Source organism: Equus quagga, chromosome 10 (genome assembly GCF_021613505.1).
Source record: "Equus quagga isolate Etosha38 chromosome 10, UCLA_HA_Equagga_1.0, whole genome shotgun sequence".
NCBI lineage: Eukaryota > Metazoa > Chordata > Mammalia > Perissodactyla > Equidae > Equus > Equus quagga.
In genome coordinates, this window is record NC_060276.1 from 83,646,478 (window position 1) to 83,662,413 (window position 15,936).

Below are 15,936 nucleotides of genomic sequence, written 5' to 3' on the forward strand. Positions count from 1 at the left end.
AAGGTCAGACTGCGGGCCTGAGAAGGACTGGACCCGGGCTTGGTACCTCAGTCCCCGGCCACAGCTAAATGGGCACAGCCCTTGATTCTTCCATTTGTTCTGCTAAGACACTGAACTACATCTCATTGCTTTTCAAACGTCACGCCACCCTTGCTTTCCTGGCACAGTCCCCGCCTGGTTTTGGTGACAGCCTGCATTTACCCAGCTCTTACACTACATCCATCTTATGTAACTGTCACAACTCCTCTAATGAGGTAGGTGCTGCATTTAGCTCCACTGTGAAGGTGAGGAAAGCGAACCCTGGAAGGCCTTACTGCCCACGGCCACAGATATGGGGAAGATTAGAACTAGCATTTGGACCCAGGCAGGATGTAGAACTGGACTCAGTTTCTTACCCTGGACACCAGAAGCCACCAACCCCTAGTAATGGGCCATTAGTGTTGACAGTAGTGCCTCATCTCTCTCTCCTCTCTCTGTCCGTCCCCCACGTCGAGTCCCAAATGCATTTCCACTCCTCTCTCCCCCCACCTCCTGCACTGGTAGATCCACCCCGCAGTCCACGGTGGCTCCCGGCGGCTGCGAGAAGCTGCTCTCTCAGGCCTCCTCTCCGACTCCGTCCCTCATTGCACCTACTCCTCCACGTTATGTTGCAGCCATCTGGCTTTCCTGCATGTCCTTTGAAAGCTACACCAACTGTTCCTGGGATCTGGAGCGCTCTCCTGTGCACTCACTCGGCGAACACTGCTACTCACCCCACAGTACTATTACTAAGAATGAGCGCCTCGAGGTGGGCACTGTTCTGAGGCCTCGACAGACGTAGGGAACTTTCTTCAATCCTCACAACCCGACGAAGTCGGTACTGTTATTGTCCCCTGTCACCGATGGGAAATGGAGGCAACAAATGAAGTGACCAGCCCAAGGTCACAGTCAGTCAGCGATGGGAGTTGGGTTTACACCCAGGCCGCCTGGCTCCGGAGTCCGTGCTCTTAACCACTATGCCATTTAACACCAACCGCCACATGCCTCTGTGTGAGCAAGCCCAGTACAGATTCCTAACAAGCGCTTCCTCTCATCCCACTCCCCTCACATGATCTGTCAGCGAATCCTGTCAGTTCCACCTTCAGAACTTATCTGGAATCTGACTTCTCCTGTCCGCGTCCACCGCCACCACTGCCATCCCAGGCCTGGACCACTGCAGCAGCCTCCTCACTGCTTCTGCCCTCGCCCCTCGCCATCTGTCCTCACAGCAGCCAGAGTCCTGTTACAATCCAAGTCAGCCCACGGCCCTCCTCTGCTCCGACCCCTGTCATGGCTCTATCTCTCTCAGACAAAAAGCCAAAGTCCTCCCTGTGGCCAGCGAGGCCCTAAAGGACCAGGCCCCTGTTGCCTCTCCGACCTCACCTCCTGCCACTGGCCCCCTTGGTCACTCTGCTCCTGCCACATTGACCTCCTTGCCGTTCCTCACACACCCCAAGCAAGCTCCCACCTCAGGGCCTTTGCACTTGCTTTTCCTTTTGCTCTTAATTCTCCTCTCCCAGATGGCAAGGCAAGGCAAAGCTGACAGATTTGGCTGGTAGAGAAATGAGCCCTCATTCGATTCAGATGTTTGCTACTTTAACAGAGAGAGCAAAAGCAAGACTAACCACACATGCCACCTCATGTCCCTCATGCTGGGTAACACCGAAACAAAAGGGGCCAAATGACAGCAGCAGGAAAAGTGGGACACCCTGTTACAGAGGAGCTAATTCCATGCTAAGCAGTTCTACAGCTGAGTCTGGGTGGCGAGGGACAGGAAGCCTCATACCTCACCAGAACCTCGGGTGATGAGGAACCGTCTCATGACGGCCTTCTTGGTCAACATGGAGGTGAGAAAGAAGCGGCCTGTCGAGCTGTGTTCTGAGGGTCACAGGGTGTTCTGCCAGTCACTGAGATCAGCTGGCCTACGTGGAGACGGGCAGAGCGGGCAGAGCAGCCAGAGCACCACGACGGAACCACTCCCCTACACGTTGCAACTCTCCCTCTATCTTCCAGTCTGTTGGACGGTCACCTCCTGAGTCACCTTCCTTGATCATCCTGTGTACAACAGCACATGCCATCCCTCTTTGTTTCTCTTAATGCTTGCCACTCCCTAACGCTACACGGTACACCAGCTTCTTCCTTCATCGTCCGCAGAGCCCACCAGTATGATTCCTGAGGGAAAGCAGCATATCCATCGCTATGTCCCTATGGCACACATAACAAATGCTACGTTACTGACCACGTCGAACTACCAGACACTGTTCTAGGTGTTTCCCATGTCTCAACTCAGTGAATGGGCTACCTCTGTCCATTTTACAGATGAGGAGATGGGTTTTTAGAGGTTCTGCGTATGGAGGAGGGAAGGCAGGACCTCTGGTGCTGGGCAAAGGGATGGTCCTTCTGCCTGAAGTCAGAGGGGTCCTGAGGGCTGTGACTGGGGAGGGGAAACAAGACAGGGTTCCAGGGCCAGTATCTGCAAAGTACCAGCTTAGTTAAGGAATGTCAGATGTCAAGAAATAGAAGCTGGCACTTATAGAACAGGGTTTCTTGAAGCCCCTGGAGTAGAAATGCCTGCGACTATGGAGGGCTCTGGGCACAGGGAAGGCCAGCAAAAGCCAGCTGACACTGCCCACCTCCCACAGCAACGTGGGGATCCAACCACCCACACCCCTAACAGTTTCCTTTTTAACTTATTAAACACACAGCATTTTTCAAACTGCAGGCTCCATGAGCATCTGAGTGGTTTACGGCCAGCTATCTTGTTCAAATAAACGACTTTTGCACATTTCATTCATTAAACCTTTCTTTCACTTACATAGACAAATAATGGACTGGACCCCAAAGAAAAGTGTACTTCTTACTACGGATTGTAGCAATAAAGTTTAAAATAGGGACTGCAAATTCTGTGCTCAGACAACTATTAAGAACTAGAAGAGGAAACTTCCAGAGCTTAGTTTTACTTAAAGCTTAAAATTGAAGTTTGACTTGACAGCATATTAGAAATATTTATGTAGAACAATGCCACGGATTGTTTTTTAACAATTTAGAACCCTTAACTTTCTTTGTGCATCCGCTGCCACTGTAAACCCCAAACCCCATAGGATCTAGGGCAGCTCTCCATAACCAAACACTAGACTTCCTCTAATATACTGCAGACATATTCACGCTAAGTGGGAAAAATAAAGATCATGAAAGGCTTCAGGTCAGATCTTGTCACAAACTTTGGAAAAATCACTTGTGGTTTTCAGATCTTTGTGCACTCTGAATGATAAAGGATCGTGGCCCTTGTTAGCCCAGGGAAGCTTGGGGGCTGGAAACAGAACACAGTTGGGCAGGGACTGCGGCATCTTTTATCTTGATAAGCAGAGGAGTGGTAAGAAATACTGGCTACTGATCATTGTCCAACACGCTTTTTTGCATATCTAAAATATTCACAGCAACTTTCTTTTGGTGAGGATTGTTCCTTAGCTAACATCTGTGCCAACCTTCCTCTATTTATGTGGGACACTGCCACAGCATGGCTTGAGCAGTGCGTAGGTCAGCACCTGGATCCAAACCTGTGAGCCCCAGGCCTCCAAAGTGGAGCACACGAACTTAACCACTCGGCCACAGGGCTGGCCCCTTTAAAAGCTTCTTCAAAGTTTTCTGCACCCCCAAATCCAGAATGTAGGACAAGGGTGTGGGGGTAGTATTGCAGACCTACCTTATTCAAAACACATCACATTTAATATCCTTAACCCCCCCACGAAGTGGGCACTATTACTCCCATTTTACACATGTTGAACCTGAGGCAGAATTAAGGTAGGAAGCAGGGTCTGAAAACAGTGATTCTGGCCCACTGGGCGTAGGAGGGGCGGGGCTTGGGATTTCTTCTGGACCTTGAAATGGATGGGGTATGGAGATATCACAAGTATTTGTAGGCCCCCTGGCCGGTCTTCATAGGCTCTGAAGGCACCTTTGAACATCGAGGAGTGTCTGGTCTCAGTGGGTTCCTGGGAAATGCACATTGTTGAGATTCAGGTCAAAGCGAATCTCGTGTCTGGAAATTTTCTCACTCAACCATTGTAGCGCAAGAGAAACACCAACACTGAATCCTCTGGGCCCCTTTCCTTAGAGCAAATAAACAGCAAGAGACTGGGCCTCCCTGGGCTGGATTATAACGCACCTTTGGAAATTGAAGGCAGAGCAGGTTGATCAAGTTTATTCAGTCTAGGAGACTATTTATGGTCCTCATTGACATCACTTAGGGTAACATTTTGTTGCAGGAACTCTGTGTTGGATTATGGGATCCTGCCTCCTGCCACACTACTGGTGAAAGGGACACTTTACTTCCAGAGGGGCAAGGAATAGAGATGCCCCCCCCTTTACCCACCTACAAAGCAGTAATGGTGTTCCTGCTGGCCCCCACTACCTTAGCTCCCTCAAGGCCCAGCACACAACGCCTCCCTAGACCAAGTCCTTCACTGGTGGGAGTAGCCACAATACCCCTTTGCCTGCGCCTGGCTCAGTGGGCCAGGCAGGTCTAAGAAGTCCGAGTCTCCATCCACCTGCCAAAGCAAATTCCTGACTGTTTGCGTGGGAGGAAGGATGCTTGGGACCTGTCCCAACTAACTAGGAGACCCAGGAGGCAGGCTGCCAAAACTGGGACTCTCACAATACAAGGACCCATGCAGTCTGTCAGTTCGGGTTGCTGGAACAGTACTGTAGACCGGGTGCCTTAGAAATAGAAAACGCTCAGTTTTGGAGGCTGGAAGTCTGCAATCAGGCTGCCAGCACAGTTGAGGTTCCGTGGGGGCCTCTTTCAGGTTGCACACCGCCAACTTCTCATTGTATCCTCACACGGTGGAGTGCAGAAGAGGAGGGAAGTCTCCTCATGACTCTTATAAGAACATTAAGCACATCATGAGGGCCGCACCCTCATGACCTCATCTAATCCTAATCGCTCCCCAAAGGTCTCACTTCCTAATACCATCATATTGGGGCGGGGAGGGTTTCAATATATGAATTGAGGGGACACATTCAGCCCACTGACACATGCCCATGAATGACAGGAATAAGACAGTTGAGGAAGTCCTGGAACTTGCAATCTGGTGGTACTTGGTCGACATCAGCCAGGTGAAGCCAGGGACATAAGTGATCAGAAACTCCAAGTGGAAGAATAAAAGCCCATGGGCCTCCAATATAGCCATCAGAACCACAACTAGAGGGAAAAGAACTGAGGAACTAAGACCAAACCAGACTGGGCCACCGCCACCCCACACCACCTGCGAAGGCTCCCTCACTTTCCCACTGAAGACAGAATCCCGGTGACTGAGGGCTTTGCCAACTTTCTCAATGGCTGTATATGCCTGTTAAATGCACTAACCCTCAAGAGAAAATGTAAAATAAAATGCCCATGAAGCAGAGGCACAGACGTTAGACTCACCCAAGGTCAAACAGCTGGGAAGCAACACAGCTTGGATTTGAATCCTGGAATCTGAATAGAGTCTGAGCCCTCAGAACTGTTTTCTAACCAGGATTCTCTCATGTCCCTCACACCAAGGTGACGGACCTCCTCCACCATGATTTCAGGGGAAGGAACTGGAACAACTGTTTAACGTAGGGTTTAGCTCCTGCCAGATAAACAATCCTGTGAGAAGGGTATCCACCTGATGCTCAGAGAAACTAGGGAAGAGTCAAACCCAAGCAGTCTGATTCCCAAGCTGACACTGATCAGGACAATGGGATCAGAAGACCATCTCAGGAAACCCAATTCCAGCCATAAGGGGATGTCACCTATACCCAAACCAATCCCAAACTCAACCGAACTGTGAATTCAAGGCCTCTACCCTTTTGGCAATTCCTGTCCACCCCCCTCAACGCCTCCCTCCGCCTCATCTCCCTGTATTTTTAATTTGTAAACTGGGTCGAGTAAGGAAAAAGCACTATCGACGTCAACTTGTTTTCAGGTTTCAACTTTTTAATCATCTCCGTGAAGGACATCCTAAACACTACATGAGACACAACAGAATATTTTTTTTCTTCCAGTATTAGAAAAAAAAATGACATTCACAAATATTTTTAAGAAACTTCTATATAACCAGGGCAGTGATCTTGAGTAAAAAACATCTCCAAGTAATCATGTTCTTGATTCTTATAGTTACATTCAGAAATTGCTTCCAAACCATGATAAACATTGTGCACACGTTTTTACAATGTTCCTAGACGCACATGATTTTTTAAAACATAAGTCTGGCCAAACATTTTTTGTCAGACCAACAATCCTGAGAGCCCAAACTAAAAAACTGGTAAAAGGAAAAATACCCACACTCTACAAACGTTCCAGAATTTGTTTTTAAATGGGAGAAAAACTGTAAAAAACACATGGAGCTTTCTAAAAGGTCTTTAACAAGCTACCTTGGGAGCTCAATTCAAAAACAGAAGTTGACATACTAAAACAGCTGTTTCAGTGCAGCTCCAAAAATCTTTATAAATACAGCCATTTGGAGGGATGATCCTGGATCAGAAGAAGTTTTATTCCTTGTGTATCTGAGAACAGTAAGAAGGGGGAGACTTGTGATATTGGGAAGGAATAGGCTAACATGTTCACCTCCCAGGGCTGATAAAGATACTGAGGGCTGGACAACAGGAATACCCCTTCATCTCCTCCATGCCTAGCAGGAGAAAAAGATTACAGGGGAGACAGGTTTGCAGATCCCCGCCCCCAACCCTGCAAACATACTAGTCCTGACAGGCACTGAGAGTAAGGGAGGCCTAGGAATGATGTCAGGTGGGCCAGGTGAAGTGTGTGCAGGCAAGAGGAAACGAGAGGAACATGACAGGGCTGGTGGACAAAGGTCTGATCAGCTGTCCCATACAAGTCTCACCTACAATTAGGTGTGCATGCCTCATCTCAGTTGTCGTAATTGTCTCTGTAATTTCCTCCTGAGTAGCGGTCATAACCACCCTGGTTTCTGGGAAAAAACATACACGCTAGTGTTACAGGAATGTATCACACACTCCCTGAAAATATGAAAAACCATATACGTTTACATATCCTGTCATATTTTATATGCACTATAATATAAACTTTAACACATAAAATATATCAAGCACATGAATGTGGTATACAAATCACATAACTATGTGATGTATAACTTACACATAACATTAAGTCATATTAAACATTAAATGCAATGTAGACTCACAATTAACCAACACGATGCAAAAAACAGATCTACCATATAGTGCAATCATACCCTCACAATTTATTAATGCACTATACATAACTTGTTTTTACAGTTTCATCACAGTTTGTAAAAGCAAACGCTAGTAACACCAAGGTAAGACATGTACAAGCACTCAGGCGCCCAAGCTTTTAGGGAGAGGGAAGTAGCACCACCAAAGTACCTCAACCTCTTGGCTACCCACCTGCCACCATAGTCTCTGGACCTTCCATATCCATATCCATATCCTCCAGGTCGACTGTCATACCTGCCACTCCCATAGCCCTGGTCCCCACCACCTGCAGCAGATAAGAAAGATTTAAATGGCTGTTGTCCAGACACAGACCACTAACAGGTGGCTCTCCCCATACCCCATGATCAAACTTACCACTGCACTTACCTCTGGAGTAGCCGCGACCACGCCCATGGGCCCCAAAGGCACCCCCTCTGGTTCCCCGGGCCGACTTGCCTGCGTGGTCCACACGGATCTGGCGACCATCCAGAGACTAGGTGTAGGGAGACACAAGGAGGATGGGTTGGCGGTCAGACAGGGCAGTAGTGAGGGGAGAGTGGGCAGGGCAGGTGGGCAAAACAGCCCAGAAACTCCTGCTGGGCACCAGGTTCTGGGTGCCGCGTTCCAGAACAAGCTCCTTTGACCAGAATGGCTTTATTGGGAGCTAGAGAATCCCACAAAACGACCTGAATCCACCGTGTTCCCCCTGCTACTACTTACATCTTGACTGAACTCAGGCTGAGTTCTCCTCCCCACTCCTCTAAGCTGCCCGACTATTAGGGCTAGATAGACACCTCTCTTGGTTTGAGGCTTCCGAGTCCATCCCAGAAGACTCACGAGGTCCTCTCCGGGCCAGGCCCGCAGGTCTGCAGACTCTACTACCTAAGCCCAGGGCAGGTCAACCATCCACAGGTGGCTTCTCGGCCTCATGCAGGACCAGTCGTCGCCTCCCAGGCAGCCCGGCTCTGTCTGCCGCTGCCCTCCACCCCCTAGAACAGAAGGCAGTCACGCTCCTGTGAGTGGGCACTGCGGGGCTTGGTGGCCGCGCTGCCCCTAGCAGACACAGAGGGAAAAACAGAAAGAATGGTCGAAGCGACAGATCGGGGCAGGGCCCCTATGCAGGTAGGAGGCCTCACCTCTCCATTCATGGCTCTCATGGCATCTGAGGCGTGCTCTGGATTGGTGAAGGTAATGAAGCCAAAACCCCGGGATCGCTGAGTCTCCCGGTCCTTGACAACGACCACTGGGGAAAGAAGAGAGATGGCTAAGAGGAAAAGTAGCAAGAGATGTCAGATAGGGGGAATGGGCCCCTTCCACCAAGCCTCAACTCCAAGTTATCGGGTTTCTCCTGAGCCCCAGACTACATTTTAAGCCTAGAACCAAAAAAGGAATTAAGTATGTGAAGGCCTGGGGTCCTGATCTTTTCTCTCCATGTTTCTTGAGATGCAAGGGTCCCAGACTTCCTCTCACCACCCCCCAACCACGGGTCTGGCCCACTTCTCACCCTCAGAAATAGGCCCGAAGCTGCTGAAGTGGTCTTCCAGAGCCTGCTCATCGGTGTTGAAGTTGAGCCCTCCCACGAAGAGCTTCCCCTCTTCAGAGGACATGGCAGTGAATTCGAATGCTGGGGTGAGAGCACGGAGAAGGGCGGGGGCCACAGTGGAGGCGGGAGGAAGGAGACAGGGATTGGAGAAGTGAAAAAGGATGGAGAGAACAGAAAATAGCCCCGAGAAACAAAATACGGGGTAACTAAGGACAGCCCGAGAAGGCAGGTCGAAAAGGCGGGAATGCTGGGGGCCGGCTCAGACTGGCAGCCATTTGGGGGCCGCCTTCGCGCATGCCCACAACATCCCCTGCCGCCACGCCCGTCATTTTGTGCCGCCGCGCAGGCCCGGAACACCCTTGCGTTCCTCCTGCACCCGCAGAACAAGATGGCGGCGGTCACGTGGGCAAAAGCGGGGCCCGCAGGTGTTGGCCGTCGCGTGGTCACCGCTGCCACCCACGCCGCCAGCCGCTCCTGGCATCCCTTGCTCTCGGATACAGCGCGCCAGGCTGCCCCCCAACGCAAAGTGTCACCTCCGAGCACGACACCCGCCCGCCCCGGAGAAGCCCAAGCCTACGTGTCAGAAGCCGCTACTCTCCCCGCTCGCGCACCCCGCTCTCGGCCGGCGCAGCACACATCAGTGAGGCGAGCAGCGGCCGCGCCGCAAGCAAGCCTCTGCTTACCTGGGCTTTAAGGCGTAAGAGACCAAGACAGCAGCCACCGCCGAGGAGCAGACAGACTGGGGAGGTTGCCGCGCGGGAAGACGCTTGATAAAGCGCACGTAGCGGACACGTCACAGGACGTTCCCCAGCGCGCGGGGGCGTGCGCGCTCATTGGCTGGGGCCAGCGAGGGGCGGGGTGGGAGGAAAGGACAGCAAAGCGAAGGGAGCGAAGCGCTCGGTAGGCTTCCGGGAATGGAGGCGCGTTTCGTGCGATTGGTGCACCGTGACGTCATCACCCCTCCACGGTCCCAGCCGTCTTCATCCCTTCCGCGCAACCCTTTTGGCTCTCACTTCTTTCTGTCTCTGACATCACCCTCACGGTTCTTGACATCATTTCTCCCATTAGTTCTGAGATCTTCCTCGCCATCTCAGTTATCTTGTTTTAGGTCCCGGACGATATAATTACAGTCCTCTGATAACCTCCTCCTCTTCTAGTCCTCTAACCTCATGTTTGATCCCCCTCTGTCCTTGATGTCGTCACCCTTCACAGTCTTTAACATCAGACCCTACGTTTTCTTAGTATCTGATCCTGACCCCTGCCTTTTCTTCTCTACCCAATATCTAGTAATGGACCCTTTTCCCTGGTGTCACTACTTCTCATTTCTGACTTCCTCTCTCATCCTTATCTGACAGCCTCCTGAAGCCAGTCTTTTGATTTCCCCGCCACTAGACTGCCTGAGGTGTCTTTTACAAAACAGGATGCTCCGATCTTCAGAGGGAGTAAATCCCAATCCACAGAACAAGTTTTGCTGTCACTCAGTGTTGCTTAGCTCTGGATCCACAGAAAGAGTTTTCAACACACGATGGACTTATCCAAATCAAGAAGTGTCTGAACCCACTGTACAATTTGGTTTTCTCCAGCCTTCAGAGTGTCTGAGCTACTTTTACAGCGAATGAATTTGACAGACTTTTCATTTCTAAGCTCCCCATCAAGGAAGAATGGGTTAGTTTGCCCTCGGAGACTCTAAATTTCTTATCCGTAGAAAGGACTTGTTTAGCCTTCTAACGGTCAGCCCCCCCCCCCCCCCCCGACACAGACCAAATTTGTTAACTTTTGGAGTACAGTATGCTACCATCCACAAAATGGACTTGTCTGGCTTTTGCCATATGCAGACCTCCTATGCCCAGGATGGACGTGAATAGATTTCATACTGTCCACATACATACTGGCCTTAGGTAGCCCTCGTGGAATCTGAGCCCTCATGCAAAAGAGAGGTACTTGTTTGCCTCTCAAAGAGTCTGAGCTCTGATCATATTTCACAGTTCATGACATATTGTCATTGCTGTTCCATGCAAAGCCCCTCATTTTATTTATTCTTTTTTATTCCTGCACTTAGCTATCATTCTTTTTCTCCCACGGTTAACTATTTTATTTGGTTTAATGTGATCTTTTTGCGTGATTTCATATAAAATCTGCATTTTCGTCTATGCTTTTAAAGTAAATGGTGGTGTCATTCGGTTTTTTACTTTTTTTTTTATCTAGCATTGTTTTTCAGACCCATCTGTGTTGTTATGGGCACATCTAATCTGTCTGTTGCTTCTGATGGTTGCCGTAAACTCCAGTGTGTGCATACACTGCATCATCTTACCCCTAGGCACTCCCAACAAGGACACTTGGGTTGCCTCCAACACCTATATTATTTTCAATAAGTAATGCCTTGTAAACGCTCCCTTATGGGACGGTGTGAAAATCCTCTAGGATGTATACTTAGAGAAGAATTGCTGGGTCATAGGGGATGTACGCACTTAATTTCTGTAAGCAGTGCCAGATTGTTGTCTGGAATGGGTGGAGCAATGTATGAAGATACCCACATTCCCGTCTCTGCAAGATTTAGCATTATCCAACTTTCAAAAATTTTCCAGTCTAACAGTAGTCGTTGTATTTCATTAGTTTTTCAATTTGTATTTTAAATGATTAATGATAATTTTGGGTACTCTTCATGTGCTTGTTTGATTTTGGGTTTTCTCATGTAAGTTGCTTGTTCATATTCATATTCTATTGGACAAATTCCCATATTCCTCTTCTTGTTGATTTTCAGGGGTCCCTCACATAGTGTAATTACAAATCCCTTGGGTGTTGGAAATTGCAGATAGCTTCTCCCACTCTGACATTTGTGTAATTAACTGTAAGTAGTATCCTAATTGAATAAAGATCCTTAATTTCCATATTATCAGGGCCGGGCAGGGCCAAGGGGTTGATTTCCTGCGCTTGGCTCCCACCGCCCAGGGTTTTGCTCGCTCGGATCCTGGGCGAGGACATGGCGCCGTTCGTGGGGCGAAACTGTGGAGGCGTCCTGCATGCCACAGCTGAAAGGACCCACAACTAAAAATATACAGCTATGTACCTGGCAGCTTTGGGGAGAAAAAGGAAAAATAAAATCTTTAAAAAAAAATTTCCATGTTATCAATTTTTCCTCCTTATGATCTGTGCTTTTAAAGAAATCCCTCTCTTCCCCCAGGTCACAAAGATGTTCTATATTTTCTTCTATTAACTTTATAGTTTTGCTCTCACATTTAGGTTTTTAATCCATCTAGAGTCCATCCTTGTATGTGGTGTGAGGTAGGGATCTGGTTTTATTTTTCTCCATATCATGAGCCAGATGTCCCATCACCAACTGCTAAACAGTCTGTCTCACCCTTTTGTGTATGTGGTACCACTTATATCATATATTAAGTTCCATAGAGACACGGCTGTGTCTCTGAGCCCTTTTTTCTGTTCCCTTGGTCTACTTAGGCCAATATCAGTTTTTTTTTTCTTTAATTACTAACGCCTTTAGTATGTCTTAATATCTAGTGGGGCAAGTTCCCGTCATAACTTCTTTTTGAAGGTTATTTTTTTAAAGATTTTATTTTTTCCTTTTTCTCCCCAAAGTCCCCCGGTACATAGTTGTGTATTTTTTAGTTGTGGGTCCTTCTAGTTGTGGCATGTGGGACACCGCCTCAGAGTGGCCTGATGAGCAGAGCCATGTCCATACCCAGGATTTGAACTGGCAAAACCCTGGGCCACCAAAGCAGAGTGCGTAAACTTAACCACTCCACCACGGGGCCAGCCCCTTGAAAGTTATCTTAGCTGTCCCTAGTCCTTCATTATTCCAAATCATAATGTAAGTTTATTGCAATTCTAGAAACAGTAATGGAAGTTTTGCTGGGGTTGCATTGAATTAATAGATTTGGGGAGAAATAGCATTGAATTAACAGATTTGGGGAGAAATAACATTTTAATAACATTACCTGTGGAGGTTTTAAGATATGTCTGTAAACTCCTTGATACTGCTGGCTTCAAGAGTTGGAGCCTAATTCTCTTGCTCTCGAGTGTAGGCTGGACTTATTGACTCACTTGTAGTGCACAGAATGAGCATGTCACTTCCAAGACTAGGTCATAAAAGGCGCTTTGGCTTCCCACTCTCTCTCACACAGATTGCTCTTTCTTTCTTTCTTTTTTTTTTTAAAGATTGGCACCTGAGCTAACAACTATTGCCAATCTTTTTTTTTAATTGCTGTTTCTCCCCAAATATCCCCAGTACATGTTGTATATTTTAGTTGTGGGTCCTTCTAGTTTGTGGCATGTGGGACACTGCCTCAGCACGGCCTGATGAGCTGTGCCATGTCCGTGCCCAGGATCCGAACCGGTGAAACCCTGGGCCACTGAAGCAGAATGCATGAACTTAACCACTCGGCCACAGGGCCAGCCCCTAGATTGCTCTTTCTGTGGTTTGGTAGCTGGTATGTCATGAGCAGCCCTATGGAGGACCTGAGGCCTCCTGCCAACAGCTATGTGAGTAGGCCTTCTTGAAAGTGGAGTCAAGCCTTCAAATAACTGCAGACCATCCGCATCCTGACTGCAACTTCATGGCAGACCCTAAGCCAGAACCACCCAGCTAAGCCACTCCTGGTATTCTGACCCTCTGAAACTGTGTGAGATAATAACTGTTTATTGTTTTAACCCGATCTTCCCAGCAAAGAGCAGGAAATGTCTCTCCTCTATTCAGCTGATCTATTTGTTATTAGAGTTTAATTTTTTTTCTTACAGAGGTCTTTTGTATTGATTAAATTCTTTCCAAGATACTTTATTTTCTTGTTGGTTATTGCTGCTATAGAGAAATGCTTTTGATTTTTATAGGTTGATCTGGGAACCTTGCTGAACTCCCTTACTAGTCCTAACAGCTTTTCTGATCATTCTGTTGGTTCTTTCAGGTAGTCAGTCTTATCATTTGCAAATGGGCTTTATCAATTCCTTCCAAAACTGATACCTCATTTCTTTTTCTTTCCTTACAGCAATAGCAGTTGTATACTAACTAGTAGTATTGAGAGCGAACATCCTTGCCTTGTTCCTAATCTTAAAAGGAAAATGCATTTAAAATTTCTCTATTAGGCATTTTTGCTGTAAGTTTTGGCACAAAACCTTTATCAAGTTAAGGAAGTTCTCTTCTACTCTTACTTTGTTTGCTAGGAATTCTTTTTTTAAAATATCATAAACAGGTACTGAACTTTATATTTTTTTTCTGCTTTGAGATTATCATGATTTCCCCCTTTACTTTATTAATGTGGTCACTCATTCATTTTCGAATTTGGATCATGCTTGCATTCCTGGGATAAATCTTACTTGTGATTTTAAAAAAATACACTGTTGAATTCAGGTAGCTAATATTTTATTAGAATTTCAGCATTTATATTAAGTGAAATGGGTCTATAATTTTATTGTCTTGTATCTTTCTCATCTGGTTTTAGAATCAAGAGTATACTAGCCTCAAAAAATGAGATGGGCAGCATTTGCTCTTTTCCTATTTTCTGGGACAATTTGTATATTTGGGAATTAACAGTTCCTTGAAAGTTTGATATAACTATATCTGCAAAACCATTTGGGTCTGGGCCTGAATGTTTTGTTACAATGAGATGGAGTGTCTTTGACTATCACTTCAGTTTTTCTTAAAACTTGATATTTGAGCACACTTTAATTTTTCCAGAAACTTAGGCCTTTCGTCTAGGTTTTCAAATGTATTAGCTTACAATATTTAGCCTCTTTTTGTGTCTGTAATTTTCCCTCTTTTTGTTGTGTATTTTGCATTCTTTTAAAGCAGTCTTGGCAGAGGCCTATCATTAATATTTGCAAAGAACCAGCTTTTTATTTTGTTATTCTTTATCATTACTTTTTAAATTCTCTATTGCAGTCATTTCCTTCCTTACATTATTTCCTGTGACTCACGGAGTCATGGGTTTCTCTTTTTTCCCAAGTTCTTGAGTTGAATGCCGATCATTTATTTTTCAATCTTTCTTCTATCCTGATAAATGTAAAGCTATACATTTTCTTCTATTGACTAATTTTGCTGGGTCCCCAAAATTTTGCACATAGTGTTCTTAATATTTAGTTCTAAATATTGCTAAAGTTCCTTTACGATTTTTTCTTTCACCCAAGGGTTATTTAGTAATTACTTTCCAAAAATGGGGCTTTAAAAAAACTTTTCATTATTGCTAATTTTATTGCATTATGGTCAGAGAACATGCTTAATACTGACACTTTTGAATTCACTGAGGCTTTCTTTGTGCCCTAACAAGGTCTATTTTTGCAATTGCTAAGAGTAAGCATAACAGGAGGCTTCTCCATTTGCTAAGTGAGGGAGATACATATATTATATATGCCATACATGTTTTTTATATATATGTATATATATATATAAAATCATACGTCAAGCTTGAAAATGTTCAGGGCTTCTTAGGAGTGTGTGTGTTTACGGCAGACGTATCTTCTTTGTCAATATGTCCTTTGTCTTTTGTGATCTTAAATTTTATTTTGTTATCTATGAGAATGGGTATCCCAACTTTCTTTGGGCTTTCATTAGTCTGCTATCTTTTCTCCATCCTTTCACTTCCAACATTTCTAAATCTTTGTATGTGTGTGCATACTGTTGGACTTTTAAATCCAGTGAGGATCTGTGTTCTAAATATTTTTGTAATAACTATATTAAAACTTCTGACATCTCATTTCATGTTCATTTACAGTATTTTTCTGTTCCTTTTCTTCTCCTATCATATTCATATCTAATATTTTCTTTAGGTCCTTTTTATATCTCTTGTTTCTGTTTTCTATTCTAATATTCTCTTATTTATTATACTTATTTAAAATTCTTCATCTGTCTATCCCAATACTTCTGCTTCACATATTATGTCACCCAGTGTGGTAGCTAGCCTCCAATATAGTCCCCAGTGATCCCCACCTTCTGTGTAGTTCCCTCCCGTGTTGTACTAGAGTTGGTCCAAGAAAATACAGCAGAAGTGATGGTATGTCATTTCTGAAGTTAAGTATAGTAGGCACTTCGATTCTGTCTTGGTCACGGTCTCTTCCCCGCTCGCTGAGACCATGTGTTGTGTGGAGCTCCATGGAGCGGCTCAGGTGGTGAGAAACCGAAGCCTCCTGCCAGCAGCCCGGTGAGTCGGCCA

The 15,936-nt window shown here is 46.3% G+C and overlaps 1 protein-coding gene across 2 annotated transcripts; it reads right to left on the reverse strand.

Annotated features, from left to right (window-relative positions):
- Nucleotides 1-5,956: 5,956 nt before the first annotated feature.
- RBM3 (RNA binding motif protein 3) lies at nt 5,957-9,594 on the reverse strand. Of its 2 annotated transcripts, none has more exons than XM_046674106.1 (7): nt 9,463-9,594; nt 8,741-8,860; nt 8,373-8,479; nt 7,624-7,729; nt 7,429-7,522; nt 6,889-6,971; nt 5,957-6,546 (listed from the first exon to the last, which is right to left on the reverse strand). In XM_046674106.1, exons 2-6 carry the CDS (start codon nt 8,841-8,843, stop codon nt 6,911-6,913), a joined length of 471 nt encoding a protein of 156 aa, XP_046530062.1. In that variant the 5' UTR covers nt 8,844-8,860; nt 9,463-9,594; the 3' UTR covers nt 5,957-6,546; nt 6,889-6,910. The 2 variants fall into 2 exon arrangements, with proteins under 2 accessions (XP_046530062.1, XP_046530061.1); XM_046674105.1 differs by having other exon boundaries at nt 6,885-6,971.
- Nucleotides 9,595-15,936: the final 6,342 nt, after the last annotated feature.

Bases quoted from the DNA above. Each gene is read 5' to 3' on its own strand.
- RBM3 (XM_046674106.1), bottom strand. From the start codon at position 8,843: ATGTCCTCTGAAGAGGGGAAGCTCTTCGTGGGAGGGCTCAACTTCAAC. The intron at 7,730-8,372 runs GTGAGGCCTCCT...CCCTACACCTAG, and splicing joins TGAGAGCCATGAATGGAGAG to TCTCTGGATGGTCGCCAGAT. The intron at 6,972-7,428 runs GTGGGTAGCCAA...GTTTTTTCCCAG, and splicing joins TCCAGAGACTATGGTGGCAG to AAACCAGGGTGGTTATGACC.